General features: G+C 42.7%; 1 protein-coding gene across 2 annotated transcripts; it reads right to left on the bottom strand.

The window, feature by feature from the left end:
* Positions 1-383: 383 nt before the first annotated feature.
* mcm9 (minichromosome maintenance 9 homologous recombination repair factor) lies at positions 384-20,320 on the bottom strand. 2 transcript variants are annotated; one of them, XM_037448602.2, is made up of 15 exons: positions 20,084-20,320; positions 19,546-19,726; positions 18,769-18,910; positions 17,814-17,920; positions 17,053-17,259; positions 16,875-16,956; positions 16,454-16,654; positions 16,237-16,362; positions 15,217-15,336; positions 13,313-13,487; positions 12,800-13,002; positions 10,622-10,825; positions 8,069-8,151; positions 3,964-4,109; positions 384-3,616 (listed from the first exon to the last, which is right to left on the bottom strand). In XM_037448602.2, the coding sequence occupies exons 2-15, from the start codon at positions 19,708-19,710 to the stop codon at positions 2,122-2,124; spliced, it is 3,456 nt and encodes a 1,151-aa protein (XP_037304499.2). In that variant the 5' UTR covers positions 19,711-19,726; positions 20,084-20,320; the 3' UTR covers positions 384-2,121. The 2 variants fall into 2 exon arrangements, with proteins under 2 accessions (XP_037304499.2, XP_037304497.2); XM_037448600.2 differs by having other exon boundaries at positions 385-3,616; positions 20,064-20,320.
* Positions 20,321-21,779: the final 1,459 nt, after the last annotated feature.

Here is a 21,779-nt window from a genome sequence, read left to right on the forward strand (position 1 = left end):
ACCGAGTTAGTTTAAAATGCTAAACAAATATAACAAATTAATAATAATGTAAAGTAATTTCAAAACTATTCAGATAACTATTCTTATGTGTTGCTGTTTTGCTCGACTGGGTTCGAATCCCGGTTGTGGCGATCTTTTAATAAATGTTCTTTTATGTATTTCTTCATACGTGGCAGTGACGTAGTGCTCAATTATACAATCGTAATCGCTGCATTGTATATGGGATGCATTTTGAACATTTTCACCAATATGTTTGCGAATGTGTGACGAATCAGGTGACCGAGGCAGACAACAAACACGCACGCGTAGCCAAACCAGTAGTTTTAAGAACCAGTAGGCGCGTAACACCGGAAGAAGTTGTCCGCGGAAAGTAAACGGTTACTAGCTGCAGTAAGTTGACGTTACATCAAGATGGAAGGAGCTTTTAGCATTAGAAGTAAATCAAACAGAGGTCCGAGAAAAAGCGGAGAACTGTGCAGAGGAGTTACTCTACGTGTCAAACAGAACACGTAAAGCTAAAGTTCTTCTAAGCTAGCTGCTAGGCTGCTTCCATCTCAACAGCTTGCGCGGCACACAGCTGCAGAGGACCACCACTGTGTGCCTAAAATACCTTGGTTTGAAAACGTCCTGCTAAATGTGGGGAGATCGTTGGCACTTCAAACACAGCCGTTAAATGAGACCAAAAAGCACGAGGACAGCAGGAAAAGTCGCTAGTTCAACATGTTTATTTGTTCCACCGGGTGAAATGCTGACTCCAAGATGATCAAGTGTGTGTGTTTTGTGTTTAAAATAACATTAACAATTAGTTAGGTGTATAACATTCATCAGATGAAGATTTCTTCTCCTCAATGAAGTCCAGAAGGTCACAAGGTACAGGGGAGCTTGATGGGTACCTTGCTTGTATCTCAAACAAAATGGATCCGTTGAACTCATTTGCACACATCAAAAACCTCTGTACAAACTCAACAGTGGTCTTCCTGCCTCAGCTGCCTGTGAGCGTCTATTCAGTAGTGCTGGACTGTTATTCACTGCAAAGCGGGCAAGGATGAAATCCACTAACTTTGAAAACCAACTGCTACTCAACAAAAAGTTCATAGTGTAAAGATGTACAGAAAAGAATAGACCACGTTGTTCATTTGATGTTTTGTTGTTCGGCAGGTCTGTTATCTGACAATGGCACAGTTTGGTCTTTAAATACTTGAAGGTCCCTGACCCAATTTAGATTTGATGGTTTGTAGTAAGTCTGTCTTTTCTGTTTAAGAAAAGGATGCTTTACTGAATCCACAGTTCATGCCATATTTAGTGGTTGTAGTAATGTTGAAAATGTTTTATTGGATGATCTGCCCCTATATTTTTTAACCACACTAGAATCCCGCACCCCACCCAGCTGTTAAAAAAGTAACTCAGTAACTTTTACTCTGAATACATTTTTAATGAGCTACTTTTTACTTTTACTTGAGTAAATGTTTAGACTGGTAACTTTACTTGTACTTAAGTAACAGTACTTTTACTTGAGTACAACATTTTGTTACTCTTTCCACCTGTCAGATGGTTACTAAGTGACGCGTTCCTGGCATCAGTGGAGATGACCATGAACGCATAATAAGGAGATAATGTGTATTTTAATCATTTCTGTCGTATGAATTGAATGTATGGTACATTTTTACGTTGTTCATTCAAATGAATAGGCTCATTTTAAGTGCCTCACCACTACAATCAGATTAAGGAATGCATCCAATGAGAATAGCAATTCTTTCATAATAAGTAGATAAAAAAGAACCAAACAAGCGATTAAACCAGATTATTTTCAAATTTGGGCTGTAGGATCTTGAGACTTTTGGTCTTGTTGTACCAACGTACAAAAATAGGTAATGTATGGAATTTGTAGGGCAAATAATTAAAAAATCCCAAAATGTTCTCCCTGCGATAATGCATTGATACATTTTTGGCCCAAGTATGGATGCACAAAAAAAACAATTCCACTTGAACTTCTTACCGAATATAGTCAGGTTTATTTCTATGAGGTAATTAAATCATACCAGAAAAAAATTAAATGAATGTGCCACATAACAAAATATGCATTGTTGTCGAGAATACACATCGTGCCAGTAGATTGTGGTTTTAGATTTTGGCTTTCTTTGAAACCCCTTGATCCCAGTCAGTGTTAAAAATGTCATTACTCATCTCAGAGTCAAACAGTGACCGTCCTGTGAACAGAACCTTGGGAGCATCAACACTGCTTTGTGGAGGGTCCAAGGCAAAACACTTTCTCTTCTTCAGATTGCCATTACTCTGATCGGCAACAGAACCATCATTTGCCATGTCTACACTCTTCCTTTGGTTCAACGCATTAGAAGTCATTGTTTTAATTGGAGACTCTGTGCATCGTCCAGGGGGGAGCGTTGTATCCTTGAGTTTTTCCCTTAACATTAGCTCTTGTAGGTATTTTGAACTAGCTCCTGGGCGTTCAGCACCATCTATTTGACCTGGCCTTTTTTCTACTTTCCTAGTAGCATTTGTTTCCACGTTGGTTTTAGGTAGGAAGGTAAATGAGAATCTTGAGAGTTTAGACAGGGTAGTAGAGGCCACAGTAGACATGGTGGGTTCTGATTTGGAAGATGCTGGATCATTAACTAAAGTGTTTGGCTTTACCATAGTCCAATCCCTTGTGTTCACTTTGGGTCTTTGTTCTCGACACAACATTTTTCCTTGAGATGTCGCATTAGAGCTTTTCTCTCCCACCTCAGTGATACAGCCTACTTGCTTACCCCTGTTTTTGCTTTTGGCCAGATTTAGGTACTGGTTCCGTCTTTTCTTTCTCTTTGTGAGTGGATCGGCTGATTCTTGATGACAAAGTGGCTCCAGTTCCCCCATTCTGCCCTCTGTGTAGGTTTGAGGATTGCTCCCTGAGTAACTATCGGTTTGGATGTCTGCAATAACAGCTGAGCTGGCGTTGATTGAAGGCCTCATCTTACTTGGTTTTAGTACATCACACGTGTTCTTAGCTCCAGTCTGGTCCTTCTCTTCTTCCACCTCAAATCTTCTGTCTTTTCCTGACAATAGGTCAACCTGAACTAGTATAGTTGAGGGGCTCTTAGCTGAAGAGCTGCTAGTGTGAGAATCTAAAACATCAATCACATCTTCACTTGCATCTCCAGAAACCACCTTCTGTCCACGCCGATCATTCAGCTCCAGCTCCCTTCTTCCGTTTCTCAGATTCTTTGAGACTCTTTGAAACAAACAACCCGAGCTTCTTTCTTTCATTTCTTCTTGTGAAACAGCAGAGGTAAGTGTTCCCAATGGGTATAAAACCACATCATGTTTTAATAGGTTAGTGTTACACAGAACCTCATTCTCAGTTGCAGCACTTGACAGTTTGGTTGCTATAGACATGTCTGACCTACTGCAGAGGTTTTCTGGAGCTGATGTGATACTGGGCAAGGCCATGCTATCTGATGAAGTGATGGAGTGGAACCAGTCTAAGCCACTGTCCACTGTGACATCAGTATTGTTAGTGTGGATTCCCTGGGAAGGATTTTTGATGGCATTCAGGTCTCTGACTTGATATTGGGAATGATTTGTTGCTGGGTCCACATGAGAGGTGTTGCAATTCAGCCTATTGAAAGAAGACAATGCATATGAACTCCTTTGGTGTGAAGTTAACAGCTTTACTAAACGCTCACACATGGGAACACCATGGTCATAAAAGAACGCTGTTGATGTGAGTGTCTGTCATGTCTACCAACCTCCACACTTTAATGATTTCTGTAATAAATTATCAATAAATAAAACAATTTGTGGGATGCACACACGCGATGCCGCTAGAGGGACGCAAACCAAGGTCAACATCCCATCACTGCACTGAATAGAGTGCAATAAAGTGTAGGGTAATTGTATTCTATAACACACTCTTTGAGAGAAAAGATACACAACCATCTGCAAGGTAGACATCAGCACTCTTACCTGGCTTGTCTGTCCATCTCTTTCTGAAGGAGCAGTGGCAGGTTTAGTCCTTCTAGCAACTTCTGACACTGAATCTTATACTGCTGACAGGGGTCATCAGGGAATGAGGTGAGTAACGCATTCACATCCCCCAGCAGAGCTCCACCCTGAAAGACAAGTGCACCACAAAGTTCCAGATTACTGCAAGATCTGAGGATGTGTCAAAGCCCAAATGTATTATAATGTGTGGAATAGTAATCAGTAGTTCTGCTGAGATTAAATAGTATGTCCATTACTCTGTGGTTGAACCTCTACAGGTTGAACTTCTGACAGTACCCAGCAGTTGGCATTAGGGATGGGTATCATTTGGGTTTTTTACAATACCCGTGCCTAAACGGTACCTAAACAGATACCTACATTTTAAAAAAAGGGGGTTTTGAATGCCAAGGCATTTTTTTCTTCAAATTGAACATTAACTGTTTAAACAATAGTGTAAATATAAAAACACATGGCTTCAAACTACGGCTTTGAACTTAACAAACTAAACAATATAGGAACTTTTTACAGTTTACAAGATACTTAGTTTTTCCCCTCTGTAAGAGCTTGAAGTGCATCTATTAGTTCATTGGAATTTGGGGAATATTAATAATTTAATCATTACTTGCTGCGAGTGTGTAAATTAAGTTTTTCGATCGGCTCTGACACCGAAAGCAAGCATTGAAAGCGGGTACCAAAATCTACGTTGCTTTTCGGTACGGTAGATACCGGTCGTAAAGGAACCGGTACATATGGCACAGATTCCCGGTAGCCAACCCTCCGTGGTTCAGCGTTGGCAACAAGGGCAGAAATAGGTAAGCAGACAAACCATTTTTCTAAATTAATAAAACGTCTAATTGGATAAATCTAAAAGAATTGTTGTCAACTGCCTAATACGTCTCTGTCCATTGACCAAATGAGGTCATTATAAGACCACTAAATTGAAAACTAAATTTGAACATTTGATGTTGATCAGATGTAAAATAAAAACACAAGATTACACTAAATTGTACAACAGGGAAAGTGAATAAGTGTCCATATTTTTAGGGATTTAGGTAAATGAAAGAAAGTTTACGAAGGGACGCTCACTAGAGCTACCGGAGGTTGACTCTCAGTTGGTAGAAATCCAAGTTGCAGTCTGGGTAGTACGTTTATTCCTCCGGTAACTGGAGTCCCACGTACATATATCGTGGACCGGCAGTTTAGAGTATTCCGCTGAGGGAGCGATGTTGCAAGAAGCAAGGAAATAAGGACCATGGGAAAGATGTGTTGTTTTTCATACTGGGAAAAGTGTGGGCGGTTGGTGTGACTCCTGGTGTTTTACCAAACCTGGAAGCTGTGCGTATCAGCTTTGAAATTTCACAATGGAAAGTGTTTTACCGCACTACACATCTGTGGGGATATTTATAAAAGTAAAAAAAGAGAATATCATCAATCACAAAGACAGGTCTCCGTAAAGCACAAAACGGAGAATTTAGAAAGTCTCTGTCTCTTCTCACCAGCAACTGAAGTTGATCCAGTTTGTTGCTCAGTGAGCGCACGTTGGAGAGGAAGATGCCCGGCAGCGGTATGCGAGAACCACACTTTCGGAGTTGCACTAACAAGCCAAGAGGCTGATCCATTGACAGGGTTCATAAAAGGAGAACATATATTTTACATATTTTCTGCTGTACATAGCCAACAGGCTTACAGCTACCGAAGCATACTAGGATGGCCAGAAAAGGAAAAGAAAAAGCACATGCGCTCCTAGCAGCTAAAGGAAGATTTTGTGGAAAAGTAAAGTGCAGCAAAGGCGGATGAGTTCTTGGTGGACTGTAGAACATTTCTGGGAGAAATACATGTGGTATTTGTGAGTAAAGCGGCAATGCAGTTGCCGCTAACCAAAACAGAATCAAACGCATGGCGCGGATAGAATAAGCAGGGGAGACCGGAGATGAGACTGGTCCTGCGGACGACTGGGACGAGGACCTCCAGGAGCATAGATGCAGATGTAGAATCCCAAGAACCCCAGTCATCTACTTTGATGGGGCCCCATGAGATGGGGGAGAATAGGGACAACACTAACAGACATTATCAGGGAAATGGCCAGAGCAAACATACATCAATGTAATGACCTGAGACTAGGGCTGCACGGTATACCCGTTCAAACGGTATAAGACTTCCGTACGGTATGAATTTCTCATGTACCGTTTATACCAGTGTTACACCATAACAACTGATGTTGCTCTTCAACGGGCGGCAAAATTCGTTTTTACACGTCCTCACGGAGTGCCCAGCGGACGGAGCTACTTCTTACGATGTGTTGCGATTGACTCATGGTTATAACAACAATGAACAACCTACAACACTCTTTAACAGGTTAAAACCCCATGACACAGCTTGTGACAAACAATTTGTAACACTAATATTTGTACATTTAACAATTACCCCGGCGAACTGCATGCTGGGTACAGCTCACAACAAAAAGTAACTCTGTTGCTACATGAAAACACGGAAAAGAGCGATACAGGAGGAACAACGAGAGAGCAGAGATGCACCAACACAACTTCTGCCCAAGAGAGGAGTTGTCTTTTTGCAGGGTTTTCGGTTTTGGAAAATTGGACGCAAGTTACATCAGAAAACGATTTATTGCAAAGTCTGTCATGCCTCTGGTGGCAACACTAGCAGCCACAACAAGCTAACACGCTATTTGGCCGGCCAGTTGTGAGCAAGTTGGCTAGCAAGCGGAAAGCAGCTGATTCAATGAATTAATGTGTTAATTCCGTGATATGGGTTTTTGGCCATACCGTGCAGCCCTGAGACCTAAGCCAAAAACTAGACAAAATGCTCCAGCCCCACATCAACTACCACTGTTAACGGCTATTGACAGGGTGGTGAAAACACAACCTATGCGCCGTTTGACAGTAAGGGGGCGGAGCCAGTCACCATGGTATCTCTATTTCTAATTACAAACCCCGTCTTTGTATTGGCTGGAGTTATGCACTCAAAGAACTATATAAAGGGAATAGAAAGTCGAAATTACATGAGTATGTTACTGATTTGACCAGCCGGCGTCAATCCAGTAGATCTCTACGTCCAAATGATCAGTTGCTTCTCGAGGTTCCGCGAACCCGTTTAAAATGTAAAGGTGATCGGGCCTTTTCTGTTGCAGCTCCTAGGCTTTGGAATGACCTTCCTATGTCTGTAAAAACCTGTCCTTCCTTGGGCGTCTTTCAGAGTGCGCTTAAAACCTACTTGTTTTCTTTAGCATTTGATAATGCATTTGTATGTTTGTATATCATATGTTTTGTATTAATTCTTTGTTTTTATTTTGTGTGGTTTTTTTACTGTTTGTTTTACCTTCGGTACAGCACTTTGGTTCCACTTGTGGTTTTGAAAAGTGCTTTATAAATAAAGTTGAGATAAAATTATGAGATAAAAGGTGTCGTTTGTGTCAAAACACAAACGACACCTCTGTAACCGTAGATAACAACCAGCTACAACCCTAATTTATCATCATTACTGGCTCATTAGAACCAATGCGTCCAGCTCCCAGACCAAAGTGAATTCTGAATCTGTGAATATTTTGTTCAACTTTCAATGCAGATCGATTTTTGGAAAAAGATAAGATATGCATAATAATAAGATTATTTTTCCGAAAAACGTTTTCTCATAATTTCGACTTTCTATTCCCTTTCTATAGTGCATAAATGGGCTTCTATAGTTCTGTGAATGCGTAACTCCAGCCAATCCAAAGGCGGGGCTTGTAAGCAATTAGATACCATGGTGACTCCGCCCCCTTACTGTCAAAAAAGAACTGCTCGCGCGAGACACCTTACATCAAACCAATAGTTATTCGCTGAAGACATGAGACTCAAACCCAGGGTCTTGGAGGAGTTTGTAAAAAGGTGTTTTCACAAAATTCAAATTGGAGAATAATCTAGTTAGGTGCATTTGTATTTCTAGAGTGATTATAGACCATAACCAAGAGTAACTGTGTGCAAAATTTCAGTGGACAAAATACCCCACTGCCTTTATTAATTACACCACCAATAATAAGGAACACAAAAACAAACCAAATGAAGACAAGTAGGCATCTTTGTTTTCTTACCTGCATGGAGCACTCCATGACAGAGACAGCCATGACTGCATCCTCTATGGTCACCGTCTGTCTGTACATGAGTCTGGCGTGAGCTGTCAAAATAAATCTTGTTAGTGGTAAGAACAGCTATTTCATACACAAATTATATGAATGTATTCAAATTTTTCAAATATGTTGAAGCTTGAGTAGAAAATGGTATTGTAGCACTTGTTCAGGAATCGTTCATTGCCATAATATGTCAAGACATACATGGAATTTGACTTGGCGGTTGGTACAATAATGGACAACATACAACATAATGCAGGAATAAGATATGGGTGAGATGGGTCCAACCAACTTCCAAGTCCTGGAAGCAAACAAGTCCTGGAGAGACGGCAGATTGCAGCCAATCACCCTCTCTGCAGAGAAGATGACACGCTGCAGCCTGCCCTTGTCCTTGGCTGTGGCTGCAGCGTACCACACGGTGATGGAGGAGCAGAGGATGGACTCGATGATGGCCGTGTAGAAGTGCACCATCATCGTCTTTGGCAGGTTGAATTTCTTCAGCTGCCTCAGTAAGAACATCCTCTGCTGAGCCTTTTTGGTGATGGAGCTGATGTTCAGCTCCCACTTGAGGTCCTAGGTGATGATGAAGCCCAGGAAACGGAAGAAATCCACAGTATTGACAGGGGAGTCACACAGGGTGAGGGGGGGGGGGGGGGGCGTGGGGCTGCATACTTCCTGAAGTGCACAACCATCTCCACCGTCTTTAGCACATTGAGCTCCAGGTTGTTCTGGCTGCACCACGTCACCAGGTGGGCAGACTCCAAACCTGTAGGCGGACTCATCCCCACCAGAGATCAGTCCAATGAGGGTGGTGTCATCAGCAAACTTCAGGAGCTTGACAGACTGGTGACTGGAGGTGCAGCTGTTGGTGTACAGGGAGAAGCGCAGAGGGGAAAGAACGCAGCCTTGGGGGGAACCGGTGCTGATGGACCGAGAGGCTGAGACGTGTTTCCCCAGCTTCACGTGCTGCTTCCTGTCGGACAGGAAGTCAGTGATCCACTTGCAGGTGGAGTCGGGCAGGTGCAGCTGGGAGTTTGTCCTGCAGCAGAGACGGGATGATGGTGTTGAAGGCAGAGCTGAAGTCCACAAACAGGATCCTGGCGTAGGTTCCTGGGGAGTCCAGATGCTGGAGGATGAAGTGGAGGGCCATGTTGACAGCATCGTCTACAGAACTGTTGGCTCTGTAGGCGAACTGCAGGGGGTCCAGGAGGGGTCGGTGAGGGTCTTCAGGTGGGACAGGACGAGCCCTACTTACGGTAGTGTAGCAGTGATCCAGCGTGTTCTCTCTGGTCGGGCATTTAATAAACTGTTTGAACTTAGAAAGTTCGTGGCTGAGGTTTCCTTTGTTAAAGTCCCCCGGGGGAAAGATTCCAGAGCAGGAGGAAAGTGTTGTTGGATCACTGTTACGTCGTTGCACCAGCCGTTGTTGAAGTAGAAGCAGATTCCTCCACCCTTCGTCTTGCCGGAGAGCTCCGTGTCGCGGTCCGCTCTGAGCAGCTGGAAGCCGGCCATCTGGAGCGCGGAGTCCGGTATCGATCCGCGGAGCCACGTCTCCGTGAAGCACAAAACGGAGGATGGAGGAGGAAGAAAATGTCTCTTCTCACCAGCAGCTGAAGTTCATCCAGTTTGTTGCACAGTGAGCGCACGTTGGAGAGAAAGATGCCGGGCAGCGATGTGAGAGAACCACGCTTGCGGAGTTGCACTAACGAGCCGGCACGTTTTCCTCTCCTCCGGCGTCTCACTGCACGAGTAACGGTGAGCACACCTTTGACTAGAATGTCCAGTAATTCCACAGAGGAAAAATTGATCTTATCTATAGCAACTGGTAAATCAGCTTGTTTGATGAAATTGCACTCTTGTTCTTCTGGGTTTGTATCCTTATGGTTGAAATGCACGTGTTATAAGTCACTTTGGATAAGTGTCAGCTAACTGACTTGTAAATAGAATGGTAAATGTATTGGCAAACTGGACCCTGTTCCTGTCTCTTAACATGCTGACACCTTCTTCTGCCACCACTATTATAATTATTCACCTTACTATTACTGTCATCATAAACCAACGTTAATGACTTGAAGCCTTGTGCTCCCCATAGGTATGTGTAGATGGTGGTTATACATGATTATGGTTATATATTGGGGTGAATGTCCCTTTTACCTGGCTTAGTACTCTCAATATGTGAATAATTTCTGTCATATAAATTGAATAAAGTGTACATCGTTTGGGTTGTTCATTTTGTACACAAGACATCTATTGCTGTCTGTCCGTCCTGTCAAAGGGATCCTCCTATGTCATTTTCCCTAAGGTCTCTTCCTTTTCCATTTTTTGGGTAGTTTCTTTTTTGAATTGCTGATGTGAGGGTTTTGGGATATAAGGATGTCTCTGTGTACAAAGAGTCAGGCTCGGAGTCTTTGGAATAAAATGAATTGAATCATCGACCCACATAAGAATGGATCACAAAAAATAAATGTAGGCTGACTAACTTGACATTAACATTGATAAGATTAAAAAAAACCTAACCTTCAGCCAGTCTGCTTAGACTCTCCAGCATACGGACGGTGGTGCGGGCAGCGCTGCGGTCATCACTCTGTCTCTGTAGCTGGTAGTAACGTGTTAAGATGATGTTGGCCTCCTCAGACAGCTGAGGCTGAAAGCGTTTAATCACACTAAAGTAAGCCTTCATTTTCTCCATGGACCACAGGCTGGCAGATTCAGCAGGAATCCCTGAAATTAAAACATGAACACTGACATTTTACTGCATTGAAATCCATACCAGAGCATGAAATCATTATTGGTACTTATACCAATTATATATGATATACAATTTCAATAACCATACTGAATCATGCAATAAGAAAATCTTCCAACAAGCTCGGTTGGCAGACGGCGTGCGCAGCCGCCCTACGACATAACGTTATTTTGCTCGACAGGGTTCGAATCCCGGTTGTGGCGAACCTTTAATAAATGTTCTTTTATGTATTTCTTCATACGTGGACGTAGTGCTCACTTATACAACCGTAATCGCTGCAATGGATATGGGATGCATTTTTTAACATTTTCACCAATATGTTTGCAAATGTGTGACGACACAAGACAACATCTGCCGCTATTAGAAAACAAACACGCACCCGTAGCCAAACCAGTAGGTTCAAAAACCAGTAGGCACGTAACACCGGGGGAAAACAAACACGCACCCGTAGCCAAACCAGTAGTTCAAAAACCAGTAGGCACGTAACACAGTCACTGAAAAATGGGTTCTCGTTTCAGACTTTACGAGCAAATACAGGATCCCTTTGAGATAAATTCTAAAGCCTCGCATTAAGACGTACATCCCTTTATGTAAGACTCTGCGCTACTTGCAGGTCGCTGTGTTGTGCCAGATCCTCAATAAAGTTTACCCATGGTCATGAAGACTCATTTAACGTTACGTGGACTTTGAATGTCGCTTAATACCCAACTGAGATCAGAAAAAGGATCCTTCCACCGACCACTTTCCGCACTACTGCGGTTATTCCTGCATGTCCTGTCGGGTTTATGCGTCTGCACGCTCCGTTAAAGCCGCTGCCCCCCCCCCCCCCCACTACGATACAGCGGCTCATGTGCCTCTTCAAGCGCGTTCCTGGTTTCAAAACTCCGCCAATCACTCCTAACAGCTTGTCCAAGGATCTCTGCATCATTAAATGAATTCAAAACTAGAAGAAGAGGCGTATTGTGAGCGGCTGTACGCTCTCGTTTAACTTCCGCTTAGTTCATGTCCAACACAGTCTGTTAATGTACAAATGTCAGCTGTCTATTACGGAATCTTACAGACACAAACCGCACTGATGGCATGAAGAAGAGTTAAAGCCCCGTTATTATTGGACATGGCTACAATCCGGTCACCAAGCTGCCGACAAGCCCAAGTTGTATTGGGTGCTCGCTCCTTTTGCTTGACGCACGATCTTGAATCTAGAATCGATTGCTCTTCCGTCCCGGATGTTGCGGTTGAATTTTTTGCGGTTGAATATTTTAAGGTTGAATTTTTTGCGGTTGAATATTTTAAGGTTGAATTATTTGCGGGTGAATTTTTTCAGAATTTCAATGCATAAATATCCAGTGCTAGAAATTCAATCACCTTTTTCTTTCAAAACCCGATGACAGATTAACTTCCATACTCCTCATTCTCTCATGATGGTTTATTGTTGCCTCAAGTCAAGCGGTCAGTGCTATAGCCTTCCTGGTCACCGCACCGCTTTTCATGTTTTTCAGATAGTGTCATAATGTCTCAATTCATCCATGTTTTCTTCTATACAGATTTTCTGAAATATGATGTCACTGTTGGCGTTTATTTCAACGAAATGAAGGTTGAATATCCTTTAAACAATTTAATCAAAAAAGTGAATCAAATGTAGATTTCTATTTAAAAATGTGCATTTAACAGGTTTGCTGTACAATATGTATCAACACACTGATGTACACTGCTGTTCCGCCCTGACACATGCTCGCATATGTCCATGTATCTGCGCACAGAAAGAACTACACCCCCCGGCGGAGGTCCGTTCGCCCGACTACATTTAGACTACATCATCCATTTGCTAGAAACATATACTTATGTACCTGGGATGATTTTGCAAGAGAAGACCCCGTCTTATTGCAATGAATAACAACAACAACAACAATCATTTCAGCATTTTTTTTCTTTTTTTTCTTTTTATCTACCTCTGTCCTCCAGAATGAAAGTTGAGATGATATGGTCCCACTCTGCGTTTCTGGTGTCTAGCAGAACTAGAACCAGATCAAAGCGACTCAGCAAAGGGCTGGCCAGAGCCACATTCACAGAGAGTGGCTCGTTTGGATCGTACTGGCCTTTAGGGTTGGCAGCTGCCAGGATGCTGGTTCTAGTATTCAGTTTACACACCATACTGTAACGAGAGGAGACAATGTAGATGTAATTTATCCATTCACAACCATTCATACACTGATGTTAACCGCCCCCAAGCTCTATCCAGACAGTAATAGCCATTCATACAGTTGCTGCAGAAAATTGGGACACATAGATATGGACTAACAGAGACAGGAATCAAAACACCGACCCTCTGCTTTCAGAGCAAACTTGCTGTACCACTGAACCAGAGTTACCCTTATCTTTCACAACAAAACAATTAAAAAATAGATAAATTGGTGTTCTTTGCATCAAAAATAGGAGTAGGATGACATAAACAACAGTCTTACCCAGCTTTGGCCACACTAATAGACTGCTGTTCCATGGCTTCATGGATGCTGATGCGGTCGTGTTCCTTGATACTGTTGAATTCATCAATGCAGCACAAACCACCATCTGACAGAACCAGGGCTCCTGCTTCCAGATGCCAATCCCCTCCGTCTTTCACCGCTGCTACCGTCAGTCCTTCAACGAATGACATTGTGTCTAGTTAGTTCATCTTTTAGGGCGGTCAATGGATAGAGAAAAAATAATCACATCATTAATCATTTTGAAATTCATAAATTTGGATCAGTGGTGGCCAAACTTTAGGCCACGCACCCTCTTCTACATACCGACTGAGTTCATGCACCCCCAATCCCCCACACACACAAAAAAGCCTATTTATAGCCGCATTAAAATCTGACCAATGAGAGAATAGTTTGCTCACGTATGGCGTTTGCGTTTTATCTGGTCTGCTGTTAAATGTTAACAGTGTGAACACAAACCGAACAAAGGGCCACTGCAAAAACTGAAAATGCCCTAAAACATCAACACGGTTTCAATAAATTCCAGTTATGCACTTTTAAACAGAAATATAGACGGCGAGGATACACACACCGGCTCAAAGGTTAATTGCATCACATTTAATTTAGAATTAACCATACATATCGTGGCTACATTAATTAAAGTTAAGAATATACAGTTACGCATCACAACTGATTGTCAGAGGCAGGGGAATTTGAAACAACTTAAACACAGTATATGACGTAAAAAACAAAATAGTGGCAGATGTATAGTTTCCATCTGTAATTGCAAACAAAGGCTACAGTACCAAATATTAACATTGATTTTCTCAGGTGTTCAAATACTTATTTGCAGCTGTATCATACAAATATAGTTTTTAAAAAATCATACATTGTGATTTCTGGATTTTTATTTTTAAATGATGTCTCTCACAGTGGACATGCACCTACAATGACAATTTCAGACCCCTCCCTGATTTCCAAGTGGGAGAACTTGCAAAATAGCAGGGTGTTCAAATACTTATTTTCCTCACTGTATGTGAATGCTTTGTAAGACCATTTCATGTTGTGTTTCCAGTGTTACAAATTTAAGAATCCACAAAAGTCCCTTAAATCCATGTCGGATTGCTGAGTCTTTATTCCGTGGATCTGCTGTTAGCTATCTGCTAAGCTAAGCAGAATAGTAACAGTTACCAGGTTACCAATAAGAGTTAAGCCTACGACTTCTTTGCTTTCAGCCAGCTACTCAAACAGACAAGCCTGTTGACATTTTCAGACAACAGTCGTGATTAAAAACTTGTTTTTCTTCTAAAGAATAAAATCGTATAAATGTATGTTATCTGCGCTAAAATATTTTATTGCATTAATCTTAGCCACACAATCATTATGACAGCCCTAATATAAATATATATCTATGGGTAATAGGACTGTCAAAATTGCTCAAAAAAGACGTGAATATTCACTTTAAAAAAAACACATTTGAATATCTGGTTGCTACGGAGGAGACATACGTCACTACGTTACGTCCAGACTGAAAGTCAGGCGCATGCGCAAAGCCGCCGCTGATTCTGCAGTCTTTCCTCGTTAAAGGATTCGCATTAGGCATGTGAATAACAGGACAAATTAATATGAGACATAACTACTTTTATATATATGAAACGGCAAATAATCAAACCAGTGCATGAAGCTGTTGTAACCAATCTAATATATTTCATTCATGCAATATAAAGTCAGTTCAGTAGCGCGCCACCCACAAAACCGTCGCGCCGCTTCTGCGTTTTGTTTTTACATTCAAATATTAATTTTCACATTCAAATATCTTTTTTCAACAACTATTCAAATATAGAATATTGGTTGACAGCCTTAATGGGTAATATGCAGCATGAGAGTTCACAGAGAACACAGCCTACCTGCACTTGTTGAGCCAATTCCAGCTGTGAGTACAGAGCGAGGCATGATCTTCGCTGCATACTTAAGAAACTGAGACTTTCCGGTACCAGGGTCCCCGACCAGCAACATATGACACTCCCCTAGAAGGGAACAGAAGTCAGTGACAAAATCCTGCCTAGTTCAACATTTATCATAGTTTCTATATTGTCACAGCAACAGTTTAGGCCTCACCTATTTCAGCCTGCCAGAGGACAGGTGCTAGAGTAGAGAATGAGTGAAGCTCTCATTGTTGACAAATTGATGGCCAATAAGCAATAACACTAATCCCTTGAGTATATTGGTATAGTTTCATTAGTGAACTGAATGCACAGCCACAAGAAGACTAGACCGCAGTTGCACTGATGAAACATTCAGGATGGCACTGTGCGAACGGAGTGAGAAAGCTAGCTGAGCTCAAAGCCTATCCTTGAATTGAACAGCAGCACAGGCACATAGCTGCACTAACTGCATTTTATTGCATTAATCTCTGCCACATGAATCGCTATAATTCTGACAGCCCTACTATATTTACACACCTACTTATCTTTCCATTCTCGTTTAACGGTTCTGGTCTCATTCACGTTTGTCCTGAAGACCGTTATTAAAATAACTTCTGATGCACATTCTCTCCTAACTGTCAGAATAATTATCGGAACAACCACAATAAATTATTAGCAGGCTAAGTAGCATCACGTAAAATGATTTACAATGCATGTAATGGGTTAGTGTGTTTTCTGGACCGCTGAAATGAGTGCAGTAAAGGCTTGAAAAGCTGTGCTGGTTGAAATATGGAATGTAACAATTATCAATTGATTTTACTCCTGGGTCCGGAAACAACAGCATCTGGGTCCAAACCAATTAGTACTTCCTGCCCTGGGGAAAGACCCTGTTTAAGGTCTGGACCGTAAACAAATCATTTCAGTTGTATTACCTGTACATTGCATTAAACATGTTTAAACTCATGCTATTAATAACATATAAAATATATGAATGAGAGTTACCCCTTATCTTGGTCGCAGAAGAATCTACTCTCTGCACACCACCAGCCAACACCATGGCAACCGCCAGTTTAATCACAAACATGCCAAATACCTGTGGGCACAGGCTCGACAGGATTGCGTTCCTACCTACAGAGCAAGCATTCGAAAAACAAATGCAAACTATGTTAAATGAAATAAAAACATTGTTTTTTAATGTTTCAAAGCAGTTGTTACTCACCAGCTATGGGATCATGTTTGTAGTTATTCCAGAAGTCTTCAAACTCTTTCTGAACATCCTTCATGAGATGTGAAGCAGAAGCCTGCTGGTTGTTCACTTCTATGTTGTTAGCTTTAAGGACAAGCTCCACATCACAGCAAGTGCCTTCATAAAAGGGCTTCCAGCGCTGGTACATCACCCCATAAACAATGACATCATCTCCTAGAAACACCCCATAAACAGTCACATTATCATCTCTCTACTAGAAAGGTGGACATGAGGTACATGGACCTTGTTTCCCCAGTTAGTTGGTGATGGGACGTCACTATAATGTCCATATAATGACAAAGCCTTGGGCTTGCTTGGGTAAACTCGTTCATGCATTTGGAGAAGCTGATTCTATGCATTATTGTTAACAAAGCTTGCTATTTACAGATCTTACCAGATTTACAACTGTCCACAAGGTCGTCCTCCAGAACCACCAGCATAGCGCGAGGGACACTGCCCACTGACAGCCTCTGCACCTGTGAGTGTGTGTGTGTGTGTTTGCGTGGGAGATCCAGACATTTATACTAAGTACAATCAATACACACTAAAAATAAACAATAACTTACGCATACCTGCTCTTGTATCTTAATCTCTTGGAAGTCCTTGCAGAAAGCAGGCTCAGATCCTGCAGAAAGGCAGCTGAACTTAAACGAATTACAGCCTTCAGGGTTAGGACAGCTCTCCGGTGGGACAAAGATGTAAAACTGGACAAAGTCAGCCTGCACCGTGAAAACGTGTCGACACTTTGTGCAGATGTAGTCACGCTCGTATTCCAAGACCTATGACAAACATTGTATATTGGAAGCAGAAGAAAGCAAATACATGAAAATACTACATTTATTTCCACTTATCTATTTTCTAGGATATTATACTCGTCATCATATCATAGTTGGTCTATATTATGCTTCTGCCATCACAGCCAGGAGGCTGCTTTCTATTCTATTAGTTAAATATTCCATCAGCCTAGAATCCTTGTGGGAGAGACACAGCCTTCTTTGTTGCCTACAGTAATTAATCATTTTCATAAAAATAGTATAGAACTTTTAAAAGGTATGACAACTGAATCACAACAAATCTAGGTCATAAACTAGTATGGGGCTTCTACTTGTACAGCTTATGTCAGCGTTTACCCTACCGTTATAACAGGGCGCCCCCCCGAATTGTAGTTTTTATTTCTTCCACGACGCACGGCACTTCTGCACCAACACGTGGAAAAATTTCTCTGAGTAGGGTGGCGCTGAAACCAGTGGACGCTACTCCATGCGCCACCATCATCTTCAAGGTATGCATGGTGAACTGTGAATGGATGAACTGATTTCTGCCATGCCGTTACCTTGGGAACACTGGTGCGTATGACAGTACCAGTAACAGATAGAAAGTGTCCTACATCTCTGGACCTGGGAATGGTGTCTCTGGTCAGCTCCGGACACACTGGCAGACCTGGGCGAACAAACAAGGCAATAAACAGACGGGCTAATATCCAACAGGGGTCGTATTTGAAGTTTTTATCCCACTCATATTTTTCATGTGTGCAATTACACCCACCGTCGGATATACACAATTGCAAAGCGCCAAATTGCCCACAAGAAATATCATTTTGCCCCCGATATCACGAGGAGAGGGACAAAAAATGCCCCCATAATTCCCTCCAAAAATAATTACACCTTAGTTAACTTGTCAAAAACATCGTAGCCGTAATGGCCTGGTCCAGTTGCCACAGAATGTTTTGATTCTCGCCTTGACTGATGTTGCGTGTGCTTAAATTTTTCTTGTAAAGCAAATCCAGCCTCCGTCACCATCTCTGGTTCAAAAGAAAGAATCCATGCAACCATCGAAAAATGGAAGATAACGTTAGATTAGCTTCAAGTTGAGGAAGACCACAAGAGAACCACCCGCATTTTTTTCAGGCCTTTCCAGGGACTCAAACTTGCCGACAACAAACTGCTAATGTTGACGTCAACCAGCACCGCAAATTATTCTACTGACTTCATCAAGGGGAGCAAAAAGTCAAACCAGCAGCAGAAAAGACATGGGAAAAAGTCTTCCCACAGGATAAAGCAAACTCAATAAGGGTAAATCTTGAATTCAGCCTCATCAAAAACATCTTTTTTTGCGTTGGGATCTTTTTTTCCCCCACAACAAGTCTGTTACACTACAGAAATAGATAAATGGAATTCCACCCACCAAAGTGGCTAGTGAAAGTTTCTGCGTTACCTGCCTCAGCTGAATTCTACCTGCATTTGGCGGGTGGGCGGGTGCTTATGTCAAGCTGTGGATGGATTTCTGACCTGTGATGCGTGCATGAAGAGTGGGTCCCATTTTCTCTGTTCTTTGTCCTCCATAACTTGATAACTCCAGTGCTGTTCTATTTAACACTTTATCAAATAGAGCCAAGACATCATGGGGATTGGTGTTGAAATAATCTCCAACCTGTGGATTGATATAAATACCATGGAATTAGTTCAAGTACATGCATATCCATCCACGTTGTTGCAACTGTAGTGCAGTGTTGGAGCAGGCCTGTCCTTCAGAGGAGTGCCAGTTTGAGGTTGTTGGGCAAGACACTTAACTGAGGATTGCATTCTCAGTGGGTGTAATTACACCACACTGTCAGAACAGAACAGATGTAACATGCCATGACAGTCTTGGCCTTAGGAATTCTGCATGCCAATTATTTGTATATTAATAAAAATCAATCACGCACAACCTACTGGCAAACCATGGCTGTAAGCGTGACTATAGTTACACAACACCAAACAATGAAAAATGTATAATGTGTATTTTAAAATGCATGGTTTTGCATGTAAAATATTTTAAGAATTCTGTCTTCTACAATACCGGATTACAGAAACACAGTACAATGAAATTACATTAAGTTCATTATATCCCAGGTTATCCATGTCACATTGTGATATATTGGTACAAGGAAAATATGCTTCATAATACAATACAATACAAATTTGGAGCATATTTCTCAACTAGAATTGAATTCATTTCAAGTAGACAAACATATGTAGAATAGAGTCCCTGCACTGCAGTTTATGTTTGAATTGCTTTGCCATTACCTCCATATTGGCTTCAAACAAAGTCATGGCATTAACCAGCACACAGCGATGGGCCTCTTCGCTAGTGTCTGCAAGCAGCTGCACAATGTCCCCATGATGATGATCAGTCAGATAGGTCTCAAACACCTGGCTGATCAGGGCCTCCTGACTGGGGTTCATCCCCATAGTGAAGGGATGTGATCTGAACCGTTGGAATATCAGATTGTCAAGGTTTCATATTCATTGTGACAGTTATACAAGCTTAAGTAGAAATATGAAATTGACCAGGTTAATAGTAATATGCCCCATATACTACCCATTGCAACGACTACGATGAATAAAATGCTCTAAATCACAGCAAAATACGAGGAAATACATTTCAGAAATATATATTAAAGGGAACATTTCTGAGGAGCAACATGAAAATAGAATCAAAGACGGCTTAAACCATTTCGGTGTAACGTCGGTGATAAATGTTGTTACATTTGCTACGTCCAGTTGTCGTTAAACGTCATTAAGTTAACGTTAGCAAAACATACCGCCAACCAGGTCACTTTACCGTTCCCCGGTAGCTCCTAGTCCAACAAGCAGCCGCGTTCACACGCCGTTTTTCATGATGTCAGACGCATTATTTGGTTGGAACAAGAGACAGAACGTGTAGTTAACGTGTAAACTGGAAGTTTAATTCAGAGACAGAACGTATAATGACAGTTCAAACTGTCTCTTCTGGGCGCGCGAGCCGAACCGGAAACAGCGCTGGTGTGATTTTCTTCTTCTGCTCATGGAGCAGACAACGGGAGAGAGTTGCTGCCCTCCACAGGCCAATTGAAGAAATACTGTATCGTTTAAAAACATGTTTATGTTACTAGCAGACATGCCAACCCTCCCGAAAATCTCCCGGACCGACCTTTCTCCCGAATTTCTCCCGATTTCCACCCGGACAACAATATTGCTACAATATCCGTCACTCGGCGCGCCGTTCAGACCGAACAACAATAAAGGTTACACCTTGAAGTCAAGTGCGTCAATTAGAACGGGAAAAGATGAGACTGGCGTTGCAAAGAAAACCGCTAGATGTCTTGAACACATGCATCAATCATACTTTGGACTTATTGAGAAAATAATTTTCATTGTAATTCAAACACTGAGATTATCCTTTAAATTGTAGACACGCAGCATCTCATTCCCTTCAGGGAACTAAGGTTACATACATAACCGAGAGACGTTCCCTCTCAGGGAACTCGAGCTGCGTAAAAACGCTGTGGGAACCCAATACCCACTCACCATATGAGCAAGTGACCGTGGTGTGAAGTTTAAGACGCACACTCATACGAGAGCACCTGTGCTCCAGGTGTAGCGTTAAGGTCAAGGTGGTAAATCCTCACGAACGTGTGGGGAGAGGACCAGCCTGCCGCCATGCAAACGTCGTGTAGCGATACTCTTCCCAACAACAGGGCTTTAGAAGCCGCCATACCCCTAGTAGAATGGGCCCGGACAGCCAAAGGTGCCGGCTGGCCGGCCGATTCATAAGCAAGTGTGATGGCCTAAACCACCCACTTGCTCATCCTCTGCTTAGTCACCGAGCCGCCAGTATTGGGGGGCCCGAAGCACACAAACAGCTGTTCGGAGAGCCTGCACAGGGAGGTCCTGCAGACGTGCAGGTCTAGGGCTCTGACTGGGCAGAGGAGGTTAAGCTTCGCCTGGTCCGACGCCGCCACATATACTTTGATGATGGACGGGGATAAACCTGTGGCAAAACGCTCCTGCAGGAACTCCAGTCCTGAACCGCCTGGGCAGTTAACTGGGTCCAGCTGTCGTTGCCCACACCAAGTGGCAAAGAGCCTCCATCTACCGGCACACGCCTCCTCGTGGCGGAGGCTCTGGAGTGGAGGATGGCCTCCACGACCTCGGTTGAGAGACCTGCTCCTAGGAGGCGGGTCCCCTCGAGGGCCACGTCTACCGTTTCCATAGCTCGAGGCGAGGGTAAACAATGGACCCCGACGCCTGAGACAGCAGGTCCACCCTGATGGGGGTCTCCAGCGGAGGACCTGCGAGGAGCGACAAAAGGTCCGCGAACCATACTAGGGCCGGCCAGAGCGGGGCTACAAGCAGTAGGCCACCGTCCTGACGGACCTTCTCCAGAACCCCCGGGAGCAGAGCAACCGGGGAAAAAGACCTCGGCCATGCCTGCACCTGCACTGCATCTCCCTCACGCATCCTGCCCCAAACAACGACCAGGAAGGTGGTCCTATGCA

Source organism: Pungitius pungitius, chromosome 20 (assembly GCF_949316345.1).
Source record: "Pungitius pungitius chromosome 20, fPunPun2.1, whole genome shotgun sequence".
Classification (NCBI taxonomy): domain Eukaryota; kingdom Metazoa; phylum Chordata; class Actinopteri; order Perciformes; family Gasterosteidae; genus Pungitius; species Pungitius pungitius.